Source organism: Uranotaenia lowii, chromosome 2 (genome assembly GCF_029784155.1).
Source record: "Uranotaenia lowii strain MFRU-FL chromosome 2, ASM2978415v1, whole genome shotgun sequence".
Lineage (NCBI taxonomy): Eukaryota > Metazoa > Arthropoda > Insecta > Diptera > Culicidae > Uranotaenia > Uranotaenia lowii.
In genome coordinates this window covers 129,247,257-129,273,282 of record NC_073692.1, presented here as the reverse complement: position 1 = coordinate 129,273,282, position 26,026 = coordinate 129,247,257, and the positions used below count along the sequence as shown (strand labels likewise).

Below are 26,026 nucleotides of genomic sequence, written 5' to 3'. Positions count from 1 at the left end.
TTCATTGATTGATCATGATTGATTTGAAACGGAAATTCGAAACAGGAAATTATTCTTTGATTTATTAAAATGAACAAAAATTAAAAAAATTAAATCATTATCTACAACATGAATCAACCTTCCGAATGAAGGATTATGCTTGCTTAATGAAGTGTTCTATGAAATGAGAAGTGATTATAATTGAATTATAAATTACTTTTGATGAGTCTCGAACCGAGGATCCCGCAGCAGCCTTTATCTTTCCTTGCGCCTTTACCATTTCGACCACTCTTGATGCTGATAAGGTAGGTAGAAAAACCCGTACTTCAAGCACTGTTCGGGTCACACAACTTCATAGACAATGTATGCGTGAGAAGGTTTGGAAATGTATTGGAAAATTTTGGGAGAAGACAACTGCAGTTGTCCGCTGCCCGCTCTGATTATTTTCGTTTGCTGTCTTGCTTACTCACACGCAGCAAATGAGGAAATCACTCTTGTTTACATTTGCGGGTTTGACGTTTCTACGCTTTGTAAAAGCTTTATATAACCATTAACAGGAAGTTCTAGTGCTTCAGTCTTAATGCTTGTTAACTTTATATAGTAGCTCTATATGTGCATATAGTGCTACCATTAGTGCTAATTTTTGTTATTGCTTCTACGCAATAATAATGCCTATATAAAACTAAGGAGCATTATGAATGTTGATATAATGCAAACTTGCATTATAAATGTTGATTTAATGCTGATTAAGGGTTATGGCTTAATGCTTATGGTTACTTGGGTTATTCATGAGAGTAACGCTCCGTGTACTCGGAAATTTTGGTTTTCGGGAGCGTTCGATTCAATAAGAGAGCCTGTGTAAAGTTTTCGCAGAAAACAAGTTGACAGATTCGACATGAGTGTAAAGAGCTTGGAAGTTCAGTTCACAGACTAGTTTTGTGAGCGACGGATCGCGTCAACTTCGCGCTATTAAAATATTCGGTCGGTTTCGACATTATGTATACTGGAAAACAACGAAAAAGAGATATTTATTCGCTCACAAATTTAGTCTGTAAACTGAAAAATTAGTCTGTAAACTGAACTTCCAAGCTCTTTACACTCATGTCGAATCTGTCAACTTGTTTTCTGCGAAAACTCTACACAGGCTCTCTTATTGAAACGAACGCTCCCGAAAACTATATTCCGTCTATCAGCACCGTCTATTCATAAACTTACAGCAGAACTCGAGTAATTGGAGTGAGATGGAATAATCGTCAAAGAAACCAACCACACCGACTGGGTCAGTAACCTGGTAATAGTACAACGAGGAGGCCCCGAATCAGGTGTACGCATTTGTCTTGACCAGGTACCGTTAAACATTCGGCATTGAAACGGCTGAATTTGCAGTTTGTCACACTAGACGAAATTCTATCCGCATTAGGAAACGCCAAAGTGTTCTCTGCAGTGGATGCCTCAAAAGGATTCTGGCACGTGGTGCTGGATAAAGCAAGCAGCAAGCTAACAACATTCTGGACACCCTTTGGGAGATACCGTTGGACACGTCTTCCTTTTGGTATTTCTTCGGCACCGGAGATATTCCAGATCAAGTTCCAGAAGGTCATCGAAGGCTTAGAAGGAGTGGAATGCATTGCCGACGATTTGCTGGTGTATGGTGTTGGTAATTCGTTGGAAGAAGCGTTGCATAATTACAACGAACGTTTGAAAAAGTTATAATGCAAACTTGACGCCAGCAACGTTAAGCTCAATCGATCGAAACTGAAGTTAAGCTTAAATTCAGTTAAATTTTATGGACATGTTTTAACTGACCATGGGTTGAAAGCAGATCAAGACAGAATCAGTCCCATAAAACAATATCCCGCTCCATCTAATGCCAAGGAAGTATATCGATTTATCGGCATGGTCAATTACCTAAGCCGATTTATCCCTAACTTAAGCGCTAGCATGTCTGTCTAACCTACGAAAATTGATTGTCACCATGACACCATGGAAGTGGACTGCTGTAGAAAACGAAGAGTTAAATCGGATTAAGTCTCTGGTAGCCGACACTAAAACGCTCTAGTGCTACGATATGCACCTGCCGTGTTTCAGCAGAATGGCATTGTTGGGTACGCTTCACGAACATTGTCTGCAGCGGAAAGAAATTATGCCTCAATAGAGAAGGAATTATTGGCTATTCTATTTGCGTGCATTCGTTTTGATTTGCTTATTGTTGGTAATCCCTCGACCACTATCCAAACTGACCATAAGCCATTGATAAATGTGTTTCGTAAACCTCTTCTGACTGCGCCGCAAAGGCTGCAACATATGCTGCTGAACTTGCAGAGGTACAATTCAGCAGTAGAGTTCATCACCGGAAAGGGCAACGTTGTAGCAGATGCAGTATCCCGTGCACCGCTTCCAGAGGCCAAACAATCGGAGGAATTCCAGAAGCACAATATTTACCAAGTGTTTAGTGAATTAAAAAGTCTGGACCTCAAGAATTACCTGACTGTCGGACGCTCGATTGAAAGAAATGAAGACCGAGACAGAGAAGACGCTTGTTGAATTCATGCGTAGTGGTTGCCCTTCATCTATTGATTGTGTGCCGGGTAATTCGCGTGTCTACCAAACCTATAGACATAAATTGACATCTCAAAATGGTTTAGTGTTCCGAAATAACCGTATTCTGGTACCATTTATGCTGAGACGAAAGCTAATAGATTGTTGCCACACGAGTCATAATGGCATCGAGGCGACTTCAAAGTTAGCACAAGCTAATTTGTTCTGGCCTGAGATGAGCTCCCAAATCAAGGAGGTGATAAAAAGTTGCTTCATTTGTGCCAAGTATGCAGCATCGCAGAAAAATTCACCTATGCAAAGCTATGCAATACCGTATACCCTTTTCAGCTGGTGTCTATGGACGTATTTGTTGCCGAGTATTTGGGATCGAAACGTTATTTTTTCGTCACTGTTGATCACTACTCCGATTTCTTCGAGATCGACATTCTTAAGGATCTCTCAGCTGATGCAGTGATAACGGTCTGCAAGATGAATTTCGCTCGTCACGGAATTCCCCAGCGATTGCTTACTGACAACGGAACCAAAAAATGATAAAGTTGGCAGCAGTCCGAGGCGGCCGTCAAACTTGCAAAACGACTGTTGAAAAAAATCGAACGAAAGTGGTGCTGATTTCTGGTATACTTTGCTGCACTGGCGAAACATTCCGAATAAAATTGGATCGAGTCCAGTAGCTTGTCTCTACTCAAGGTCCACACGGTGCGGGGTTCCATCAGCAGTTTCGAATTTGCAGCCGAAAATCGTCAAGGATGTACCAGCTAAAATTGAAGCTCATCGTCAACGAAGCCAAGCAAACTATAAAAGTTGTCTCGTAACTTACCAGACCGCAAACTGGATCTCCGGTTTTTGTTCAACTTACACCATCAACAGACAAACTTTGGACTCCTGGTATCGTCCAAAAGCGATTGACCGACAGATCGTATGTGGTACAAGCAAACGGAGAAAACTATCGCAGATCACTGGTTCACCTAAAGCCGAATTCAACGGAAGCTGTTGTTCCAGATATTTGTCCAAACCGAAACACCAACCGAGCAAATATAGCAGCTGATAATCAGGAAGCAGTACCAAGTTCGGAGAGAGCAAATCAAAACGAATCTGATAATTTTGTTCGGGCTCGGCCGATGGGGGGGTTCGGACTTCGGGGTATTTCTTCCCGTCTCTCGTCGACGGCATCAACCAACACAGGAATTCGGGGTAAGTCGCCGACTCTTGCTGGCAGAACAGCTGTTCACCCGCTCGGGGGGAGATTTTGTTTGCACTTGATAGGGAAGTTACGCGATAGACCACTCCACAAGATTATCGATTTATGATCATTCGCGTTTTCGGAATGATTAAAAAGTCGCTTGATTGGACTTTACTTAGTTTATTAGGGAAGAAGTGAAATTCCGTGCGATTCGTTTTACTCTAGATTCTATTCTAACAACTAAAATGGCTTACATTCTATTGTGTGAGTCTCTCTCGGCGAAAGTTCTTATGTTGCGAGAGAGTACATATTAATGCTAGGGTACGTGTACAGAAAGTGGTGTTTGCGAGCAAATGGATTTAAGTGTCAAGTGAACATAAAACTAGACACATATTACAAACAAAAACTTAGATGCTATTTCCTGATCGGTACAGTACCGATCATTCCGGCCACCTTGAAACTGCTGTTTCAACCAATTTCGGACCAATTGATTGCGGGCTCCTCAGTCGGTTGGACCATGCGACACGGTTGGGCCAGGGTACACGGTTGGACCAAGAGACACGATTGGACCCGACATGAACCATCTTTGCGTCGGAAAGGCAGCTGTTCACTACTTCGGCTGGATTCGAAGGCACAACTGGCACGTCGCACATCGAGGAACCTGCTTCGTCTCAACTTAGGCACTGGTGCAGAATCTGTGGACGACAAAAGAGACCCGGTAGAACGAACGGCGTAGAGTAAGGTTAGAGGAACGCTAATCACCTGTTAGCGCCCCTTTAGCGCGTTGAGCAACGTTCGGTGTGCTCTACCGGTCTTAGAAGATTCGGCTTCTGACGTGGCTTGGTGCATGGCGATGAATGCTCGGTGACGATATAGCAATAATGTAGGAAAGGATCTGTAATCGACAAAGAACCGGTAGATCGAACAAGAAAATGTGACAATTTGGAACGCTAATCACCTATTAGCGCTCGACATGCGCAGTGAGTCACATTCGGCGTGCTCTGCCGGTCTTTGTAGATTGATCTCGATGAAAATACCGCAAATGGGTGAAATTAGTAGAACATGGATCTGTAAGCAACAAAGACCCGGTAGATCGAACGGTTGGAGTAAAGTTATAGGAACGCTAATCACCTTTTAGCGCTCTATAAGCGCGTTGAGCACGTTCGGCGTGCTCTACCGGTCTTTGTAGCTTTGTACTAGTTGTCGGGGGTTGTCACGTTGACCTGTTGACTGCTGGCGGTGAATAAGATGACAATCTCGCTTGGCTGACTGAATGACTCCATCTCGACCTTGATGAAGTCTTGTAGAGCGATCGAGTGGCCGTGAGGTGGCGGAACAGGGCCAGTTTTCCAATAACGACGATTGCCATGCAGGGTTTTCGGGGAAGTTGGAGGAATGTAGATACCTGGACAGTTCACTAGCTGTGATGTGCACTTCCGGAACGCGTCTCCTACTGAGCCCATCAGTATCCTTCTGGATAGCAGTTAACCGATTAGCAGCAATAGTTCTCCAACGATGTCGTGGCGGCTTTGGTATGCGGAATTCCGTTGGCAGGACAGGTGCGCATAACCCCAGACAGGTAACTGACGGCTGCTTGGCTAAAGGGACAAAGTAGCAGCAGGATTCACAGGCAGCGTCTTCTCCTTTGTCGTTGACCTTAGCGGCGCTTGAAGGCGTGTTGGACAGCTGACTGTGTTGAGCGACGGAACCGACGAGCAGCGTATCGTTGAGCGCGTATCTTGAATTGGGCTCACAGGATGCGTCGAATACCACGCGTTCATTGGTGGTTTTGCTGGCTTCCTTGAGCACCGGGTGATGTGGCAGATAGCAGTGTGGTTTGTCGTCAACAGAATCGATGCGGTGCCTTTTTCCGGGCTGAGCGTGACTTCCAGGGATTTTGTGGTGTGCATTTCTGGTGGAGTTACGTTGTGTGGCCTTCGTGTTCGAATCTCCAAGGGTGGTTTTAGGATTATTGGGCCGGGAATGGCGGGCGACGGATCCTTTTTCGTGGATTTGAGTGGTGGAGGGTTCAGCTTCCGTTCTCAGGCTCCCATCGGCGGTTTCCATTGGCCGGAACTCCCCAGGGATCGTTTCTCGGGTTTGATCAACGGTGGAGAGGAAGCACGCTCGCGGTGCGGTGGTGGAGCTGGAATCCACTTTGCCAGAAACTGTCCAGCCAAAGAGGGTGTCCACCAAAAACGGAGAATTATCACCAAGAGAGTGGCGTACGCCTGTGTGGAACTCGTGGTAACATTCTCCACCGATGATTATGTCGATTGTTGCTGGAACGTGGAACTGAGGATCCGCCAATGGAACCTTTGGCATTTTCCAGGCAGTTGTATCGATCGGGGATGTGGGAAGATGGGAGGTTGGCTTCTTCATGACGAGGAAATCGAGTGTGGTGGAGAAGTCGCTGTTCCTGGATATGATCTTGGCAGCTAACTTGTGCTTGATACGCTTGACTGACTCTCTAATTCCGGCAACTGCGATGTCCACGGGACTTTGACGGGTGGCGAGCTCGTTCGCCAGCTTCTTGGTGATGAAATTTGACATCGCTGCAGAATCAAGTAGAGCTCGTGCTTGGATCTTTCTGCCGTATCGGTCGACTACTAACAGCGAGACTGTCTCCAAGAGAACGGTTGAATCAGAATGCACGGAAAGATTTACTGTTGGGGGGCTAAGCAATCTACTGGGGCCTGGATTCGCTTGTACGGGATGTGGTTCCTCAGTAGAGAGTTGCTCTAGATGTGATATTTGGTGGTCGTGCAACATGGTGTGGTGTTTTGCTTGACAAATCCTGCACAGAAACTTAGATTTGCAGGATGTTGCCCGGTGGTTTGCGCGAAAGCAATTCCAGCAAAGACTGTGCTGTGTCACAAACTCTCGCCGTTGGGAGCTTGATAGGTTCGAAAATGCTGGACATTGGTGAAGCGGATGTGTTCTCAAACAACAGTGGCATGGCGAAGTACTGGATTGAGTTTCGGACGTAGCTGTGTTCACGACAGATCGGATGGGAACTGGTTTCTTCGTGATTTGTCCGGCCACCTTGAAAACGGTGGGCACTGAGGAACGATGCTGGAGATCGCTGTCCACGGATTTCAACATCCGGACCTGGTGGATGAGAAACTCGATGAGCTCGTCGTATTTCACCTCGTCCTTCTGTCGAGTATCTTGCTCCCATGCACGAATCGTCGCCGAATCCAACTTGTTTGACAGGATGAAGATGAGCGGAGTGTCCCAATGCTCGATCGGTTCGCCTAACTTCCCCAGAGCCTTAACGTGTCGCTGGAAATCATCAACCAGTGTGTTGAGGTCTTGGGCTGACTCATACTGGATCGGTGGAAGGTTGTACAGGCCTCGAAACAGCTCCTTTCTGAGGAATCGCTTGTTATCGTAACGCTTCTTAAGCGCGTCCCACGTCGACGAATAATTATCGGCTTGGATATCCACAGACTCGAACGGTTTTCTTGCCTCTCCTTCCAACGACTGCAACAGATACTGCAGCTTGTTGACGATCGGTATGTCCTCGTTGCAGTGGATCATCGAGAGAAAGTTATCACGGAATGAGATCCAGCGCGATTCATCTCCACTAAACTTCGGCAAATCGATTTTTGGCAGACGATGATGAAAGCTGGAAGACATGCTATGAGAAGCCGATGCGTGGATGATCGTCGAACTCAACGGATGCTCCCTACTCTCCAGTTTGGACAGCAAAAAACCCTTCGCCCTGCAGAATCGATCCTCAAAATCAGCACGGAATTCCAGGTGTGTTTCAAACCGTTCTTCGCTGTCACCCATCTCGATGTCGTTCTGCACGTTCAAGAAGAGTTCGTTGCACTTGTTGAGCGCCTCCAAACGTACCGCAACCTGGCAACAATCCCGTTCTTAGGTGAAATCCGCTACGAACTTCTCCACCACATCTCGTTCAGCACACGCTCGTCGTCTCGTCAGAAGGTCCGCTGCTAACTTTTTCTCCGCCTTGCTAGCCATCACTCAACACCACTCAAATGACACTTGTTGACACCAAAAACGATCGTAAACACTACCAACGATTGACTTTTCGGATGCGATTTGTAAATAAAAATCTCCAAAATATTCTTATTTTATTCGAGTTGCTATCCTTTTGGACGGTACTGTAGTCACCAACTTGTATAAATGCCACTCAGCAATGCAACAATCGCCTCAAATTAACAGGTAAAGCGAAATTGAAATTTTCCAAAAATCCACCAGTGTCGCTATACTTTTATACGGTACTGTTGTCTAGCCACTTGCCCCAATGCGTATCAGCAATGCTTCACAGTGTCTCAGAGGCCACTGGAAGTGAATTCAATTTTTTTTTTTCAAAAACTTTAAATTTTTCAAGTGTCGATGTATTTTTGAACGACACTGTAGAGTGCACCACCCTTAATGCACTTGCACTTCCGCCTTGAATCGACTTTTAGCCACAAAATGCAATTTCATAAAAAAAGTTATTTTATTTCTCCCTTGTTGCAAAACTTTTGCGCTGTACTGTGTTGCAAAATGTTTGTACTGCAGTGTAATTCTGTCGTTTGTTTTGATTCCACAAAATTAACAAAGTTGATAGAATTTCGTTGCTGTTTTATCGCCAAATTTTGTGAAATTGCTTGTAAGTGCAGTGAATATTTGGCCAGGATTATAGTTCTCTAGTGAAATTATCACAAAATGGCCTACCTTGATGTGGATCAACTACAAACCACAGCTGCTACTGCGCTCCCGAAGATGGCGAATGGTGATTCCTCTGCTGGTCCAGATGAGCTTCCTGTCCTCGAATCCGGCTCGAAGGACCAAATGTTCGGGCTCGGCCGATGGGGGGGTTCGGACTTCGGGGTATTTCTTCCCGTCTCTCGTCGACGGCATCAACCAACACAGGAATTCGGGGTAAGTCGCCGACTCTTGCTGGCAGAACAGCTGTTCACCCGCTCGGGGGGAGATTTTGTTTGCACTTGATAGGGAAGTTACGCGATAGACCACTCCACAAGATTATCGATTTATGATCATTCGCGTTTTCGGAATGATTAAAAAGTCGCTTGATTGGACTTTACTTAGTTTATTAGGGAAGAAGTGAAATTCCGTGCGATTCGTTTTACTCTAGATTCTATTCTAACAACTAAAATGGCTTACATTCTATTGTGTGAGTCTCTCTCGGCGAAAGTTCTTATGTTGCGAGAGAGTACATATTAATGCTAGGGTACGTGTACAGAAAGTGGTGTTTGCGAGCAAATGGATTTAAGTGTCAAGTGAACATAAAACTAGACACATATTACAAACAAAAACTTAGATGCTATTTCCTGATCGGTACAGTACCGATCAAATTTGTTTACATCGCAAACGTCATCATCATCGTTTACACCAAGGTTTTTTGATACACGAGGTTCTCCGACTTTCACAGTAAGTAGGCGAGGAGTGAGCGGGGCTCTCAATGAGTTTGTTTACAAACATAAGATTATTTGCTCAGCATTTCTGTGGTTTGTTGGTAAACAAACTTCATGAGTTCCGCATAGTTGCATAGCCTGAATCAAGCATGGAAAAAATCGCATCGATGAACGTTCAATTTGCCATCGGTGGTGAATTCGTTCAGTTCTAACTACCAATCAAAGCAATCGGGAATGGAAAAAGTTCACACACCAAAATGAACGCTTACGATTGCAATCTAAAGCCCTACAGTAAAAGTGCGGCAGACTGAATTTCTCACCGATTCGGCAGCACTGAAAAAGCTTCTGTAATCCTTCAACACTGCCAATAACGAAAACATTCGCATGACTTCTTGTTGATGTGCAACTGTGTCGCAGATTGTGAAGTTGATTTTCGTTTTGTGAATATTATTTAATTTGTTCTCCGTTGTGTCAATTGTTAAAATAAAAATGAAGTGGTTCTTTCCGTTTGGCTCCAATGAATTTTCTCTGCATTCTTGATTAATTTCAATTAAAAAATTGAAAGTCACAGTCACACAGATTGCAATACTTGCCACGAATTTGAAATGGTAAAAATGGTTATGCTCGATTGGAACGACTTTTGACAGTTCGATTGGAACTCCGCAGTGACAGTCTGCCGCACTTTTATTTTAGGGCTTTATTGCAATCCCTAAAGAGGCTACATACAAAGAGGCACAATCTGATCCCTTCCAAAATAATAAGCTTGCAACCCTGCTGTGGGGCTGCCTTTACGACTGCTTGGTTTTGCTCGATTGGAATGACACTGACAGAAAATCGAAAATTCCAATCATGACATTTCGTCTCTTTGTTTACTATAGGCTCGTTAGCAATCCCGAACGAATAAACTTTGACAAGCTTCGGGTAAACGAACCGAAGCACAAAACATTTTCCGCAGTAAACTGGATCGCTTTTTATTTTCACCACGGACATTCGAACTGATTCGCAAACACAATCACCAAACGATTGCAATCGCGATTGTATTGGCGAATGTTTCGCAAAGGAATTTCCCGGTAAAGGATTAAGCCATCGGGTGTATATTTTGCGGCTAAATTTGTGTGTTACGGCAACCGCGCTAGCCATTTGCTCGGGTATTGCATATCATCCAGGCGCATAGCTCGGATCTCACATGGATTTTATTTTTCTATTTAATCGACGTTTCTGCAAGTTTAGATTTTAAATTTACCAGAGAGGTCAATTTAATAGCTTAACGATATATCGCAATGATAAAAAACATTTTTACATGGATTTTGGACAAAAATAGTGGCTCGAATAAAGCGGAGGATCGGATAACCGAAACTTTGATGAGCGGGATTCAACTGTACATATTTCATGCTATCAGAGGTAGCACTGAGATATTTCAATGTAATCAAATACTGTTAATGTCTTGGAGGTTATGCGACTTTCATGACAATTATTAATAAAAATATTCTTGTACAATACCTGAATTTTGTTCATATTATTTACTATTTGCATACTCAAAGGCGCTTATCGGGCTCACTGTTTACAAGGACTAAAATGCATGTTTTTTTAGACCAATATTTTAAAGTAATATGTTGTTATCTGTATTGCTTTCGTAGCTTTTGCTTAAGATGTGAAACAACTTCAAATGGAAGAAATACCTTAGTTTTTCAGACCAAATGTCTTTCAACAAAAAATTTACATTTGGTAAAATTTCACAAAAAGAAGAGTACGCTCATTTCTCGATCGAAAAAGAGTACATGTACTTTTTTCGAGTTGCCGGGTGTGGACTATGCTTAACACAAGTTATAATAACATCATAACAAAACACAACGTTGACGAGCGCGGGAGTCGTAACGCACAAATTTAGCCCAAAAATAAACACCCGATGGCTTAATTCTTTACCGGAAAATTCCTTTGCGAAACATTCGCCAATACAATCGCGATTGCAATCGTTTGGTGATTGTGTTTGTCAATCATTTGCGAATCAATTCGCCCAACGAAACGTCGTGGTGAAAATAAAAAGCGATCCAATTTACTGTGGTGAATGTGTCGTGTTCGGTTCGTTCACACGAAGCTTGTCAAAGTTCATTCGTTCGGGATTTCCAATCCGACCAATCAGCGTTCGACTGGTCACATTCGCATCGCCGATGCTACCATCGTTAAAGAAGCGGCGATTGAGAATCATTAGCGTTCATGCTGGTGAATGATTTTTTCCATCCTTGGCCTGAATAGCCAAAATGGCTGAATCGGGAATTCGATATTCAGTAACACCTACTGTATGTACACACTTTGGTTTACACCAACGCAAGCATTGATGGAAAGGGTTCCGTCAGTTACACCGAACGAGATACACCGTCCGAAGAGAACCACCCGCATTCCAAAATAGTTGAACGACTATCAACTGGACTTTTGAATTTATGAAAAGGGTTGGTGATTTATGATTCAGCGTGTAATGTTCAGTCTATCTTGAATCGTCATTATGTACGTATCGCTCTCGTTAATAAAAGTTAATTAGTTTTAATAACGGTCTTTTACTTCGAGTAAATAACTTTTGAATACGTGGTTGGAAATTGATAATATTCATCATACTAATGTAACGTTCACATGTGCAAATTTTTGTGAATTCATGAAAATTTAAAATTTGCTAGAAGTTATCGTTTGTCCTCTTTTGGCACAAAAAAAAACCCATTTATCACTTCACCACAGTTTATGCGTAAGGGCAATATAGAATATGAACTTTGGGGGTCCTATTTAAATGGCATGCAGAGAATACGGTAACATTTTGAGGCAGTCTTCTTTGCCAGATTGTCAGCCTCCTCAAAAACTGGACATCAAATTATTCATTTGTTTTTCTACTTGTTTATCTCCGGAATAATCAGAAAAAAAAAACAAAAATCCGGAATAATCAAGCAAAATTTGTCAACTATATGTTTTTGGCTGGAAACCTGCCAGTTGCTTGGTAAAGAGTTCGTTTTGCAAGTCGTTACGAAATTTTAGAAATTATCTTTTAGCTAGCTGTCCAAATATTTTGCGCTCGATTTGACCTCCGTAATTTATTCATTTTACCGGTGGGCAGCTTTTTTTAACCTTGTTAACCCTTTAATGCATGACTTTTTTTTTAATGAGAATTGCAGTTTTTGATTCAGTGGAAAAATTATATTTTAATTCGAATAACAAAACTTAACAGGTTTGAAGTCGTTATTTTGAGTATTATAAAAGTTATGGCCCATCAAAGTTGAAAAATAATTTTTTAAAATCTTCTTCTTCTTCTTCATTTCAATACGATTTTGCTTATTTCTTAAAAACCTTGTTAATTGGGTGCAGGAAAATGTTTGTGATTGATTGAGATTGAAAAAATATTATATTTTCCAAAAACTACTTTTTTCAAAAAAAGAAATAAATTTGATTTTTGCAATTTTTCCGCACAGTTTGTTCGATATCCCACACATACATTAACCCTCATCCGCATTAGAGTGTCATTTTGACACTATTGCAAGTTTGAATGCTTGTTACTTTTTTCAGAAGCTTCAAAAAACAAAAATTTCTTCGGGTACCCTAAATGAATTCAAAAGTTCTTTAATATTACATCTTTACTTTATGAACGAACCCTGGAAGCCTGGACAAAAATACTCCCTTTTCCGACTTAGAGTGTCAATTTTACTCCAAAAGTAAAATCTATCTAAGTCGTTTGAATTATAATTAATTTCATATAAATCTTATATCAATAGAAACCTTGTAATGTCAGTAAAATATGTTTAGAACCTTATATATAGCTAAAGCTACAAGTTTTCTCGTTATTCAGCATGAAAGAAAAAAAAATCCGAAAAAACATGCCTCAAAACTGCTGTAGTTCATATATTACACGTCGACAACAATGAACATTACATTACAATGAAAGCTAAAGTTAATGTCTACATCATGAAGCCAAGAAATTTTTTTTAATTTTTTTTATGAAAGGGTCACAAAAAGTTAAAAAAGTGGTCTGCAAAACCCACTTTTCATTCGATTGCAAGTAAAAACTGTTTGAGCGATGGTTGTTTAGATCGGTTGAACACGCCAAAAGTTATAACGATTTGAGCTTGTAGTGTCAAATTGACACTCCTAGTGCTGATTAGCGTTACGAAATCTAATGCGGATCAGGATTAAAGTATCGTTATAAAAATACCATGGTCCAATTTATTTTAATCTCAAGATTATTTTTTGTAAATACGTCACTTAAAAACATTCACGCGTTTTCGAGATTTTTGGATTTTGATTAGTGTTGTTTTAAAACAACACTATAGTCAGCTGGAAGAACCAGTCAGAAAAATTGATCTTTTCATCACTTCCCATATAGAAGTTTTCGAATTGCGTTTGATAAAACTTCTCACATTCTTCAACCCCATGGAATCAACCACCTTCACTTTTAATCAAATTTTAGTTCACTGTTAGATTCTCTAGGCTCCTTTAACGATTTACCATATGAACTTTGGTCGAATAGTTGATTTCCAACTGTTTTTGGGTCTCCCACTGGGACTTTCCTGGATTTTTCTCGATCCTGCCCAAAAAATTTTGGCAATAAGATTCTTTATTGGACCTCTATCTAAAAATCCACTAGGCGGCTTGTCACCAAATTTTTTACAAGTATACATTAGATTAATACACATACATTAGATTATGCATTTAAAAGTTATTAACAATACAAAGAGTTGCATTTTTTCCGAATACTCTCCTTAGATTCATATTTGGAAAGCAAAAAACCTTTAATTTTAAGCCTAAATGTCCAAGAATCAGTATTCTTAATGTTAAATATGGAAACTACATACATGATAAAGAACCCAAAGCCCCATGACCAATTTACATAAACTTATCACAAAGTTAAACAAACTGTGTTTCTTCTATTTCTATCTAATCTCTACCATTTTTATGAGCTTTTTGATAAAATTCAGTCGGCACGCAAATCGTTTTCGAACATTTCGTACCGAAAACGAATAAATAGGAGAGAGTGGGGATACTTGATCCCCTTTTCTTATTTTCACCATATCTTTTTGGAAAAATTTAGCAACTCGCCGTCTTTGACATTTTCTGACAGCTTGTAACTTCAAGTTTCTATGCTCCAAAAATTAGAACGATACTTAAACCCGTTGATGAACTAGAAGCATTTTCGTGGGAGTAAAAAAAATGCGATTTTTCTGAAGTTAGGGGAGATTTGATCCCCTATTGAAGGAGACTTGATCTTTTATTCAGAAAGCCCTAATCCTTGTATAAAAATCAAACAAAACCCCAAGATAAAATGTTTATTGACTATTTTGGTCATGTTGGTTCTCATTTCACAATTTATAGCAGACATAAGAAGAAAATTCTTTAATTTGTCTCAACGCTAATTACATTGCATACTTAAAGACGCTATTTTTTATAATTAAGAGAAAATTAATTATTTTTGCTCTTTTCTTCAGACAATTGTTTGATAAATATTAGTTTTTTGATAAATATTAGTAATTTCGTAATCAGCAATCATAACGATCAATTCAGAAGAAGAATATGCCGTTTGGAAGGGGGATCAATTGTACCCAACTCTAGGGGATCAATTGTACCCATTGTCGTAGCTTCAAACCAAAACCTCGCTATGGAATCTCCCGAATGGAGAAACACGTCACGTCGGTCCAAAACTCGTTTAAAGACTGATTTGACCAACCGTCATCCAACATCCAACTCCCACCAAATTTTCTTAACCACGATTTACAAATGTAGTAGTGATTCCTTTCCGCTTTTTGTCCAAGCTCACCACTACAAGCAATATACATTCCAACCAATCATAAATTGAACGTTGCGCTCCATCACAGTATTTAAATTGCCACAGTTCATTAAAACATGTATCTGCCATCACAGTATGCGAATTTTCAAACATACACATCCTTTTTATAAAAAGGAATGTTAAGTCTGTTCATTGCTTTCATTTTCGTGCATCTATCTACCACATTCGCCTACTACTCTACTCTAGTATTTTATCGACTGGTCAATATATAGATGTTTCTAGACTTTTAGAACAATCTTCCTTTTATGAAAAAAAAAAATGTAAATGCATGTGTCTGAAGAATCGGTTATCGAAATTTTTCGAGTACATAATTTAAAGTATTTCAAATAATTTTGAAGAAATTAATTTCAAGCTTTCTTATACAAAATTCGAACCTGGAAATTCCATACTCCAAAGATTTCCAATTATTTTCAACTTCTTCTTTATTTATATTACTATTTATGCGAATAATTATCAACTTACGACGAGAATATCCCAGTTTATTTACCATGATTCTGCAACTCCATTGCAAAATCACACTCCTGTTGCTGTTTTTGAGTGCTGTCATTCTGAAATCTCTATTTTTTTTTGCCACCCTTACACAATTTTCCTCTGTCTGTAATTTTTTTTTAAATACCCACTGAATACTGCTTCTCCATTGCTTTTTTTTACGAAATTCTGGCACACATATTTTCTTAATGTCTTAACACCATATCATCATATTTTTTTTTTGCTTCAGTACTTCCACTTTACTTTTTTTTAAGTCATGCCACTTTCTCATCAATATTTTTTCCTTACATTTACCATGATTCTGCTATTCCATTACAAATTATCATATTGATTTTCTTTTCTTTTTTCAGTGCAGTCATCCTGAAATTTTCTTTTTATTTTTCCATACTCCAAAGATTTCCATTTATTTTCAACGTCTTCTTTATTTTTATTACTATTTATGCGAATAAGTATCAACTTACGACGAGAATATCCCAGTTTATTTACCATGATTCTGCAACTCCATTGCAAATGATCATACTCCTGTTGCTGTTTTTTAGTGCTGTCATTCTGAAATTCTCTTTTTTTTTGTTTTTGCCACGCTTACACAATTTTCCTCTGTCTGACATTTTTTAAATACCCACTGAATACTGCTTCTCCATTGCTTTTTTCTTTTACGAAATTCTGCCACACATATTTTTTAATGTCTTGTCACCATATCATCATATTTTTTTTCAGTACTTCCACTTTACTTTTTTTATAAGTCATGCCACTCTCTCATCAATATTTTTCCCTTACATTTACCATGATTCTGCTATTCCATTACAAATCATCATATTGATTTTCTTTTTTTTTTTCAGTGCTGTCATCCTGAAATTCTCTTTTTATTTGCCACCCCAACACATATTTTTCATTGTCTTGTCACCATGCATCATTTTTTTTTTGCCTCAACACTTTCACCTTTTTTTGAGTCATGCCACTTTTTTATCAATAGTTTTTTTTCATTCATTTACCATGGCTTTGTCACTCCATTGCAAATTACCATATTACTTTTGTTTTTTTTTTTTTTTTTTAAGAAGTTCTGTCATCCTGAAACTCTCTTTTTTTGCCACCCTAACACAATATTCCTCTGTCTACCATCAGTGGTTTTCATTTCAATTTTCTCACTAAGTACTGTTATTATATTGTTTGTTCTTTTCCTAAATACTGCCACCCGGTTATGTTCATGTTTCCGATATGGTATCATCATTTTTTTAGTTATGCCACCCTAATATTTTTAGTATGGGGGCTGCCATTAAATTAGGTCCATCTTGTTTAACTGGATACTTCACCCAACATTTTTTTTTTGTTTTGCCACCCAGGTTATGCTATTTTAATTTTTGGGTCCTTCCACTCATCTTTTCTTTTGTTCATATTACTTTTGCTTTTCTTCTAGTGCTGTCATTCTGAAATTTCTATTTATTGCCATCCTAACACAGTTTTCCTCTGTCTGTCATTTATGTTTTTTTTTCACTGACTACTGCTTCTCTTTTACTTCTTCTTTAACGAAATTCTGCCAACCATAGTTTTCATTTTCTTGTGACCATATCATCGTTTTTTTTGCCTCAATACTTCCACGTAACTTTTTTGAAGTCATGCCACTACCTCATCAATAATATTTTTTTTTTTGCTCCATTGCAAATTATCATATTATTTGCCTTTTTTTGTGCTGTCGTCCTGAAACCCTCTTTTTTTTTTATTTGCCACCCTTACACATATTTTTCATTGTCTGGTCACCTTATCATCATTTTTTTTTTTTTTTTTACCAAATTATCATCTGGATACTCCACCCAAAAATTTTTGTTTCTTTTGAATCCAGCCACCCACCTTTTCAATACTTGTTGAATGTATTCGGCCACCAAGCATTTTCATTTTATTTTTTGTTTTGCCACCCTATCAGCATTTTTTTTTGGGGATCTAACAACCAACAATGTCTTTTTTTTCACTGGGTACTGTCACGCTTTTATTTATTTGTTTTTTTTTTTTTTTTGCTTGGATACTGCCATCCAGCATTTTTTCACTGGGTACTGCCACCCTTTTATTTATTTATTTATTTTTTTTTGCTTGGATACTGCCATCCAGCATTTTTTCTTTTAGGGTTCTGCCACCCTAACTTTTTTTTTTGCCTGGGTACTGCCACCCAGCTTTACTATTTTCATTTTTGGGTCCTGCCACCCATCTTTTCTTTTGTTCGGGTACTGCCACCCATAAATTTTTTTATTTTGCGTCTATGGGTACTGCCACCCAATCATACAATTCAGCCATAAGAACGGCATAAGTTATATCTACTGACATCGTTCTCGAAATCTTCTTTTTCAAACACACTTTATACTCACCCTATTGTTAGTTTTGCAGTTTTTTTTCTTTTTAAAATCACGTTGTTGGGAGCGTAAACCACGCCATTGTCGTAGCTTCAAACCAAAACCTCGCTATGGAATCTCCCGAATGGAGAAACACGTCACGTCGGTCCAAAACTCGTTTAAAGACTGATTTGACCAACCGTCATCCAACATCCAACTCCCACCAAATTTTCTTAACCACGATTTACAAATGTAGTAGTGATTCCTTTCCGCTTTTTGTCCAAGCTCACCACTACAAGCAATATACATTCCAACCAATCATAAATTGAACGTTGCGCTCCATCACAGTATTTAAATTGCCACAGTTCATTAAAACATGTATCTGCCATCACAGTATGCGAATTTTCAAACATACACATCCTTTTTATAAAAAGGAATGTTAAGTCTGTTCATTGCTTTCATTTTCGTGCATCTATCTACCACACCCATAATCAACATTTTAGAAAACTTTTTCTGAAAAAAGTTGAGAGTTTTCCATTGCTTTAAAAATATGGCATTATGAAGTTCATTTTACGCTCGAACGATTGATACATTGGAACAAATATTTTATTTCATAAATTTCCCATGTAAGGAACATTTTAAAGTGATGAAAAAAGATCTTCAAGTTACAATTTGTGAAATTTTTCAAACAAAGTTCAATTACTCAAACAATTATTTTGTTAAAATTTTTTAAACTACAAGCATTGTTATTTTGCTCATTTTGGCACATTTTTCTAGAACATTTGATCTTTGTAAGACTTTCCAGTTTCGAGATATAGCTAAGGAATCAAGTATCCCCAGGGATCAAGTATCCTCATTCTCCCCTAAGGTTTTGTATACGACTAGTTTGGGTTTTCTGTACTCGTTTCTTCTCGACTACGTCAATGATCATGAAAATTCAGAAAGAGTTGTTATTCATCTGATTAACTGGGAGCCATTCATTTCGATCCAAAATATCGGTATAGTTTTCTTGTACCAATACTTGCGCACATGTGATCATAAAAAGCCAATATAAAATGAATCTTTAGTTAAAGTTGACTCTTTATCACCACGAATAGTTTTCGTGATGGTCAATCATGATAATTCCAAAAAAAAATATTTGATATATGCTTGTCTGGGGGAGAAAGACTGAAATTTGCTGTTTCGTTTTCTGTATCGTGTTTTTACTGTTCGGCAAAAAGCCATCAATTGTTTAAAAGATTTGTAATCGTTCAAATTTAACTTCAGATGATCAGTTTCGTTTAGCGAGTCATGTAACTCAGTTTTTTAAGTGCTTAATTTAGATTTAGCATTTTTTAGAACAATCATTAATCAAACCATTTTTATTCATCAGCTTCTAAACTTTAACGAAATTTGAGGACTCAATACTTCTGATCATGCAAGAATTTGCGGAAGCAAAACAAAACCTTATTCAATCATTGTTTTATGCAAAACAAGTGCGTTTCACCATCAAACAAGTTTTATTCAAAATCACTAAATAAGAAAGTAAAATTTTGAACCTTCGCACTGGTCGGTAGATTGATGAGAGAAATTTGACGTTTGAAGGATTTTTTTTTCTTTTTTTATTCAGTCTAGATATCAGATTGAGATTAAGATTTCAGGATTCAGATCACGAACTCAAATCTTAGATTCAGATCTCAGATTCTGATTTCAGATATAGATTTCATGAAGAGAATATTCACCTTTATTTATGTTAGTTACTTAATTTATCGGCCATATCGGCGAAAAGTGATGTAAGGTTTTGTTGCTCGTTAGGTCGTTCTTGCTCTTCTCGTTTAAAACGCGTGATAAAATTGGGTGAGTTGCACCTGTGCCAAGTGCATTGTACGTGTATGACAACCCAAGCAACCAGAATTCCCTTAAAAAGGTTCCATAGAAGCTTAATCAGCTCTCGTTTGTGTCTGAAGAGAATGCTAATCAGCCCAAAATTTAAGTTCTTAAAGCTACTTTCAAGTTCGTTTAGGTGGCTGTAGAGAACGCTATTCAGCTTCTAAGAGAATGTCAAGAAACTTCTACGCGCCGAAAAAAAATCTGATTGACAGATTGCTTTGACAACCACATGTCAGATTGCTAGGTTGCCGGTCTATCATGGTCTATCTCATTGATTTTAATTATATTGTTTTGATTACAAAAGCTGCTTATACGCCTAGAGAATTGAACCGCTGCTCTCTAGGTTGCAATGAAACTCACCAGCCTCTCGACCAATCCAGCAATAGCTAATTGCCACTGTAATGATTAGTATTTAAACTTAATGTCATTTGAGATGATTGAGTGGGTTGGTCAATAGAAGGTACCTTATTTCGCTCAAAGGACTTTCAGTACACAATATGAATCATAACAAAAATTCGCATCATCAAAAATTTATTCGAATATCTTATTTAACATTCATAAGAAAAATTCGAAAAAATCTTGAATTCCATTTGTAAATATCGGTACAGATATAAACAAAACAAATACCATGACAAGAAATTGACAGACATTTTTAACATGTCGCTTAGAATTCCCATATAGGTTCTTTAAAACACCTTCAAGTATCTTAATGGTGCCCTGGTGAATGTTACGCGAACGTTATCGACCTTCTTGAAAAACATTTTTGACATGTCGCTTAGAATTCCCATATAGGTTCTTTAAAACACCTTCAAGTATCTTAATGGTGCGCTTTAGAATGTTACGCGAACGTTATCGACCTTCTTGAAAGAAGTTCCATTGAACGCGCTTAGAAGTTCCGTTATCGATAGTTTAACCTTTCAAAGGGCGATGGAAGTTCCTGAGTAACTTTTACGCGACAAGAGTCACATGAAGTTCCCGTAAAACATTTTTTCAGCCAAATGTGAACTTCGGAGTTCCATCTTTAAGTAAAAACGCGACTTTTGGTTGCTTGGGAATGCCACGTTAGGACCTATTTGCTCTAACTAAAAACGCGATGTACTCGATAGTGTGTGACGTTAAATATTTAACTTTGCTTGGAAGGCAGTGCTGGGTGCGGATTTCGGGTGAATTGTCGAGTTCATTCGAATCGCGCAGGGGGCTTCGACAAGGTGATGGTCTATCCTGCATGATGTTTAACGTGGCGCTAGAAGGTGCTATTCGACGAGCGGTCGGTGAAATGCGGGTCACGATTTTTCAACAGATCCAGTCAACTTATATGCTTTGACGACGACATTGATATAGTCGGCAGATCATCTGCGGCGGTGGAGGAGATCTACCGCAAACTGAAACGCGAAGCAGGAAGGATTGGATTGATGACTAATACATCCAAGACGAAGTATATGCTGGCCTGCGGATCCGAGAGCGACCGAACCCGCTTGTCCAGCAATAACAAGGTCACAGTCGACGGCGACGAGCTGGAAACAGTCGAAGACTTTGTCTATATCGGCTCACTGGTGACACCAGCCGTGAGATCCGCCGGCGAATTATCAGCGAAAATCGTGCGTATTATGGCTCTACAAGCAACTGCGGTCGAGAAGACTTAGCCCTCGCTAGAAGTGTAACCTGTATATGACGCTCATTAGCAGCGATGGAAATGAAATGAATATGATGCGATAAAGGTTTTATCCTGAACTGTACACTTCGCGATCTGTACAAGTAGCGAACAAACTTGGTTCCTCTCAATCCATAACAAAATGTTGGTCGGTTGTCACTCGGAGATAACGAATACATTGTTAGACAACATATAGCTCTGACAAGTGAGTAACTTTCAGTGCAAGCTGAAATGCTGCACGGAGAATGAGTGTCGATAACATTTTTGACTTGTGACAGTCGAAGATTCTGTTGGTCCTCTGACTGTCGGATTGACATTTTTGAATTTTTGATTCCGTGACTGTCATGTAAAAATTTTAAAAATGTCATGATGCGACACATGAATAGAAAGCTCTTGACCTGTACATGATGGGAATTGATAGAAAAAGTGGTTCGGGGTCATCTGGTCTTGGCCACGGCCAATCTGGCCGGTTCCGGAATCCGAAAAATCAAAATGATCAGATTTTAACTTGCGACACATCAATAGAAAGCTCTTAACCGGTACATGATGGGAATTGATAGCGAAAGTGGTTTGGAGCCATCTGGTTCTGGCCACGGCCAATCTGGCCGGTTTCAAAATCCGAAAAATCAAAATAATCAGATTTTAACTTGCGACACATCAATTGAAAGTTCTTGACCCATGATGGGAATTGAAAGAAAAAGTTGTTCGGGACCATCTGGTCCTGGCCACGGCCAATCTGGCCGGTTCTGGAATCCAAAAAAATCAAAAATGATCAGATTTTCACTTGCGACACATGAATAGAAATGGAACAATGATTATATGGAAAGTTAAAATTGAAACATCAAATGTTTTATTACATGTTTATTGTGTTTTAATAAACTAAATATATTTTGGAAAAAAATCATTTACTATTGCAAAACTTATCGAAAATTTTGCTTTTCAAAATACACTTTTTTATATCCTTTTAGGTAAAACGCCTTCATGTAGGCAACGAAATTCAATTTCTTGAATTTTTCGAATCAATTATTGGTGCACCTTTAAAACTTGGAAAAGGACGAAATTCAATATAATTATGCAATCTTATTGTAATTTGGGAACCAGAAACTTTTCTCAAAGGGTAACAGCATTCTAAATTTGAGCGAAAAACACGTGATCTGTCAGGCATTCTGCCTCAATTTTGATTGATTTTAGTTAAAATTTGTGGGAAGTTAATAAAATTCATTGAAACATTTATAGTCTTCCGAAAGTGCATACGAGTGTAAAAACGCTAAGCTGTAGTTTCATCAGACTTCGCAGGCAGGTTTACCATATATTACCATATATATATTAACCATGCAAAACTCAAGAGCTTTCTATTCATGTGTCGCAAGTTAAAATCTGATCATTTTGATTTTTTGGATTCCGGAACTGGCCAGATTGGCCGTGGCCAGGACCAGATGGCCCCGAACCACTTTTCCTAGGCAAGAGCTTTCAATTGATGTGTCGCAAGTTAAAATCTGATCATTTTGATTTTTCGGATTCCGGAACCGGCCAGATTGGCCGTGACCAGGACCAGATGACCCCGAACCACTTTTCCTATCAATTCCCATCATGTACAGGTTAAGAGCTTTCTATTGATGTGTCGCAAGTTAAAATCTGATCATTTTGACAGTCGTTTTCGTACTGATGAATGTCGCTCTAGGCATCACTGCTTATAAGATAGAAAATCATGATCTTTGACGAAATGATTATGATAGGATCGCTTCTGTTCGTCAGATGTACATTTTCCGATGAACTCTTTATACCCAGTTGTGCACTTTGAGATCCACATCTTGTGGTCAGCGCACACTACAAGAGAAATATGGTAAGAAGGAGAGCGTAAAGTCTGAACCAACACGGATAGTATTTAGATGGTGTTAGAGGTCTGTTTGCAATTGTGAGAGGAGTATGTGAGTGTCGTCAACAGGCAACGATGTCAATGCATCGTAGACGAGGTTTGTATGTATTCAATTATCGCTAGAAGCGATTTTTTTTTCCATCGCTGCTCATTAGACCGTTTGTTCTCTACGGGCACGAGACATGGATATTGCTCGAGGAGGACCTGCGTACACTCGGAGTATTCGAGCGACGAGTGTTAAGAACCATCTTTGGCGGCGTACAGGAGAACGGAGTGTGGAGGCGAAGGATGAACCACGAGCTCGCGCGACTCTACGGCGAACCCAGTATCCAGAAGGTGGTGAAAGCTGGCCGTATACGCTGGGCGGGACGTGTTGCGAGAATGCCGGACAACTATCCTGCAAAACAGGTGTTCGCTACGAATCCGGTAGGAACAAAAGGAGCGGGGGCGCAACGAGCGAGGTGGTTAGACCAAGTGGAGCGTGATCTGGCGAACGTGGGGTGTCCGAGAAATTGGAGAACGATTGCCAGGAACCGAGTAAATTTTAGGAATTATGTTTGTCAAGTTCTGTCGTGAGACGGAATACTATGTAAATAAAAAATAAAATAAATAACATTGCTTTGATCACATCCCTTCCCAAAGGGAATCCATATCTTATTTACGTTCCCCACTAACACCTTCCTGTGACGACCGTGGAGATTTAGAGGTGTATTCGGTCTCTTGTAGCAACGGAAGTCGAACTAGCAATCCTTCCCTTTCACCGATGAACCGTAAGGACGTGGCCGGCGCCGTTATTGACCATATAAGATAAGGAACCTTCGAAACGTGTACACAGAAAATAGTAAGCTAATCCCAAGCCCCATTTATTTGGATCTGTGAACAATTTTGATGGTTCTTGTCAATCACGGAGTAGCAACTACTGAAATGTACGGTTTATCTAAGCTCAAGCTTATCGGTGAAAAGTGATGTTAAGTGAAGGTATAAAAGTGAAAGTGAAAAGTGAAGGTACAAAATTCCATAACCTTAAGATGTTCTTACTCAAAAGGACATCACTTTTCACCGATACGGCCGATATATTAAGTAACATTCCGATTCAAAATTTCAAATCAAATAAATATGTATACCGTCAACTGGGGCAACATGCAACAATTTTCAACTTCAATGACTTCTAAAAAACTTATGTTCACAGTTATTCGTATCCTTTATGCATCAAAAGTTTTAAGGATGCTGGGGCATCAAATTGGCGTAGTTAAAAAAATTATTGGTTTCCTCAGTTATTTTTATTTTTCTAAAAACATGCGATTTTCACACTCCTTGGAAAATGGGGTAACTTGCAACAAACTTTGTTTTTAATGAAAAATCTTATGAACACGTACACAAATTCATAGTTTTTAATATATTTGCGATGCCTTAAAGACCATTACGCATGACAACACCAATTGCAGTAGTTTTTGGGTCTGTAAAAACAAATTTTCACATTTTTTCTGAAAATTAGGATGCTGCATACATTTGGGGGTTAAATAATACTACGAAAAATTCTACAAGCTGAAATCATAAAAATAAATGTTTGGATGAATGAAATTTAAATGTTTACAAACGCGTGATGCAAAATATCATATTCCAGCACATGGAAACGAGATTTACAAGGTATTTCTTTGATTTGCATTTTGTTGCATTTAACCCCAGATACCTAACTGAATTTTAAAAATATTCATTTAAAAAAATTGGGTGATTGTTCGAAAAATATTTTTACACCAACAATGTTGGTGTAACATGAGGAAACTTGAAAAAAGTTTGTAGGTAATTTTATCAAGCCGATCCGTCATACTGGGCAAAGTTTTTTTCGGCATCAAAAAATGTTAAAATTTGTACATTTATTGCTCGATTTTTCAAATTTTACATAAAAATAAAAAACTTAAGACAACTAGCTTAAGATGCGAGAAATTATGTCATCTTCATTTTGTAATCATTAAAAGATAACTTTATTACAATACATTAAATTAAAAATTGATTCAATGTAGTGTTATATAAATGTTGCATCGAACCCCGCTGTTGCATGATGCCCCGTTTGACGGTATTTCGTATTCAAATCTTAGTTTTGAGTTTAATTTTTTTCTGGCTCAGCTAATTGAAACGTAAAATGCTCTTTTTATACCTATATATACTATTAAATCTTTTTTGGAATGTTGAACTTAGAAAGCAAGTTGTTTTTGTCACTTTTCTTATCAGATGTCAACTTTTTTTTTACGCAGAACAAGGAGTTGAGATTTTCAGACACATCACTCGTCGTGTATTACGAAAACATGGGTACTGAGAATAATTGTTTCCATGTCACATCCTACCGGAGATACAAGGTGACAATGCTCAGACCTGCGATGGTTAAGGTTTATGATTACTACAACACAGGTATTTGCGGTACATTACGATTGTCACACAGAATAAAATAGTCATTTTTTTTCAGATCGGTTGGCTATTGTTCAATACGAAGGGAAAACGGCAGAACTATGTGATATTTGCAGAGATGAAGATTGTAAAGCTATGTCATGCTCATAAAGATTCTCGCAAAGGCTTACTCATCCAATCAATTATTGAAATATCTTCGCATTAAAAAATGACTTTATTAAATTATCGTTTTTTTTGGATACCTTAGAGAGAAGGAAAAGCAGTCAAATTCCAAATATTCTTTAAGTTTTATACATAAGGTAGTAGAAAGAAATATTAACTGGAAATGAAGGCGATTGGAGTTCTCAAATGCCAGGACGCATATCTTCGAAATTCCTTGATCTTCACCGGGTTTGCCACTCAGGCACCAACATTGTGTCGATATGTTTTCCTCCTAAATCAGCTATGTGAAGATGTATCTGTACCTTATCTTAATAGAATATAACATTGATCAT

At 38.9% G+C, this 26,026-nt stretch overlaps 2 protein-coding genes across 2 annotated transcripts in view; one reads left to right on the top strand and one right to left on the bottom strand.

The window, feature by feature from the left end:
• LOC129748469 (thioester-containing protein 1 allele S3-like) overlaps positions 1-25,775 on the top strand; it is a 98,330-nt gene extending 72,555 nt beyond the window's left edge. Inside the window, exons 13-14 of the mRNA XM_055743106.1 lie at positions 25,382-25,535; positions 25,591-25,775. Of these exons, the coding sequence (XP_055599081.1) occupies positions 25,382-25,535; positions 25,591-25,682 (246 nt within the window). The 3' untranslated portion in view covers positions 25,683-25,775. The remainder of the gene's footprint in view (positions 1-25,381; positions 25,536-25,590) is intronic.
• On the bottom strand, positions 4,104-7,630 carry LOC129748470 (uncharacterized). The gene is made up of 2 exons (XM_055743107.1): positions 4,481-7,630; positions 4,104-4,413 (listed from the first exon to the last, which is right to left on the bottom strand). Exon 1 carries the CDS (start codon positions 7,514-7,516, stop codon positions 4,892-4,894), a length of 2,625 nt encoding a protein of 874 aa, XP_055599082.1. The 5' UTR covers positions 7,517-7,630; the 3' UTR covers positions 4,104-4,413; positions 4,481-4,891.
• Positions 25,776-26,026: the final 251 nt, after the last annotated feature.

What these genes read in the sequence shown, in the direction of transcription:
- LOC129748470 (XM_055743107.1), bottom strand. Translation starts at nt 7,516, where the DNA reads ATGGGTGACAGCGAAGAACGGTTTGAAACACACCTGGAATTCCGTGCT.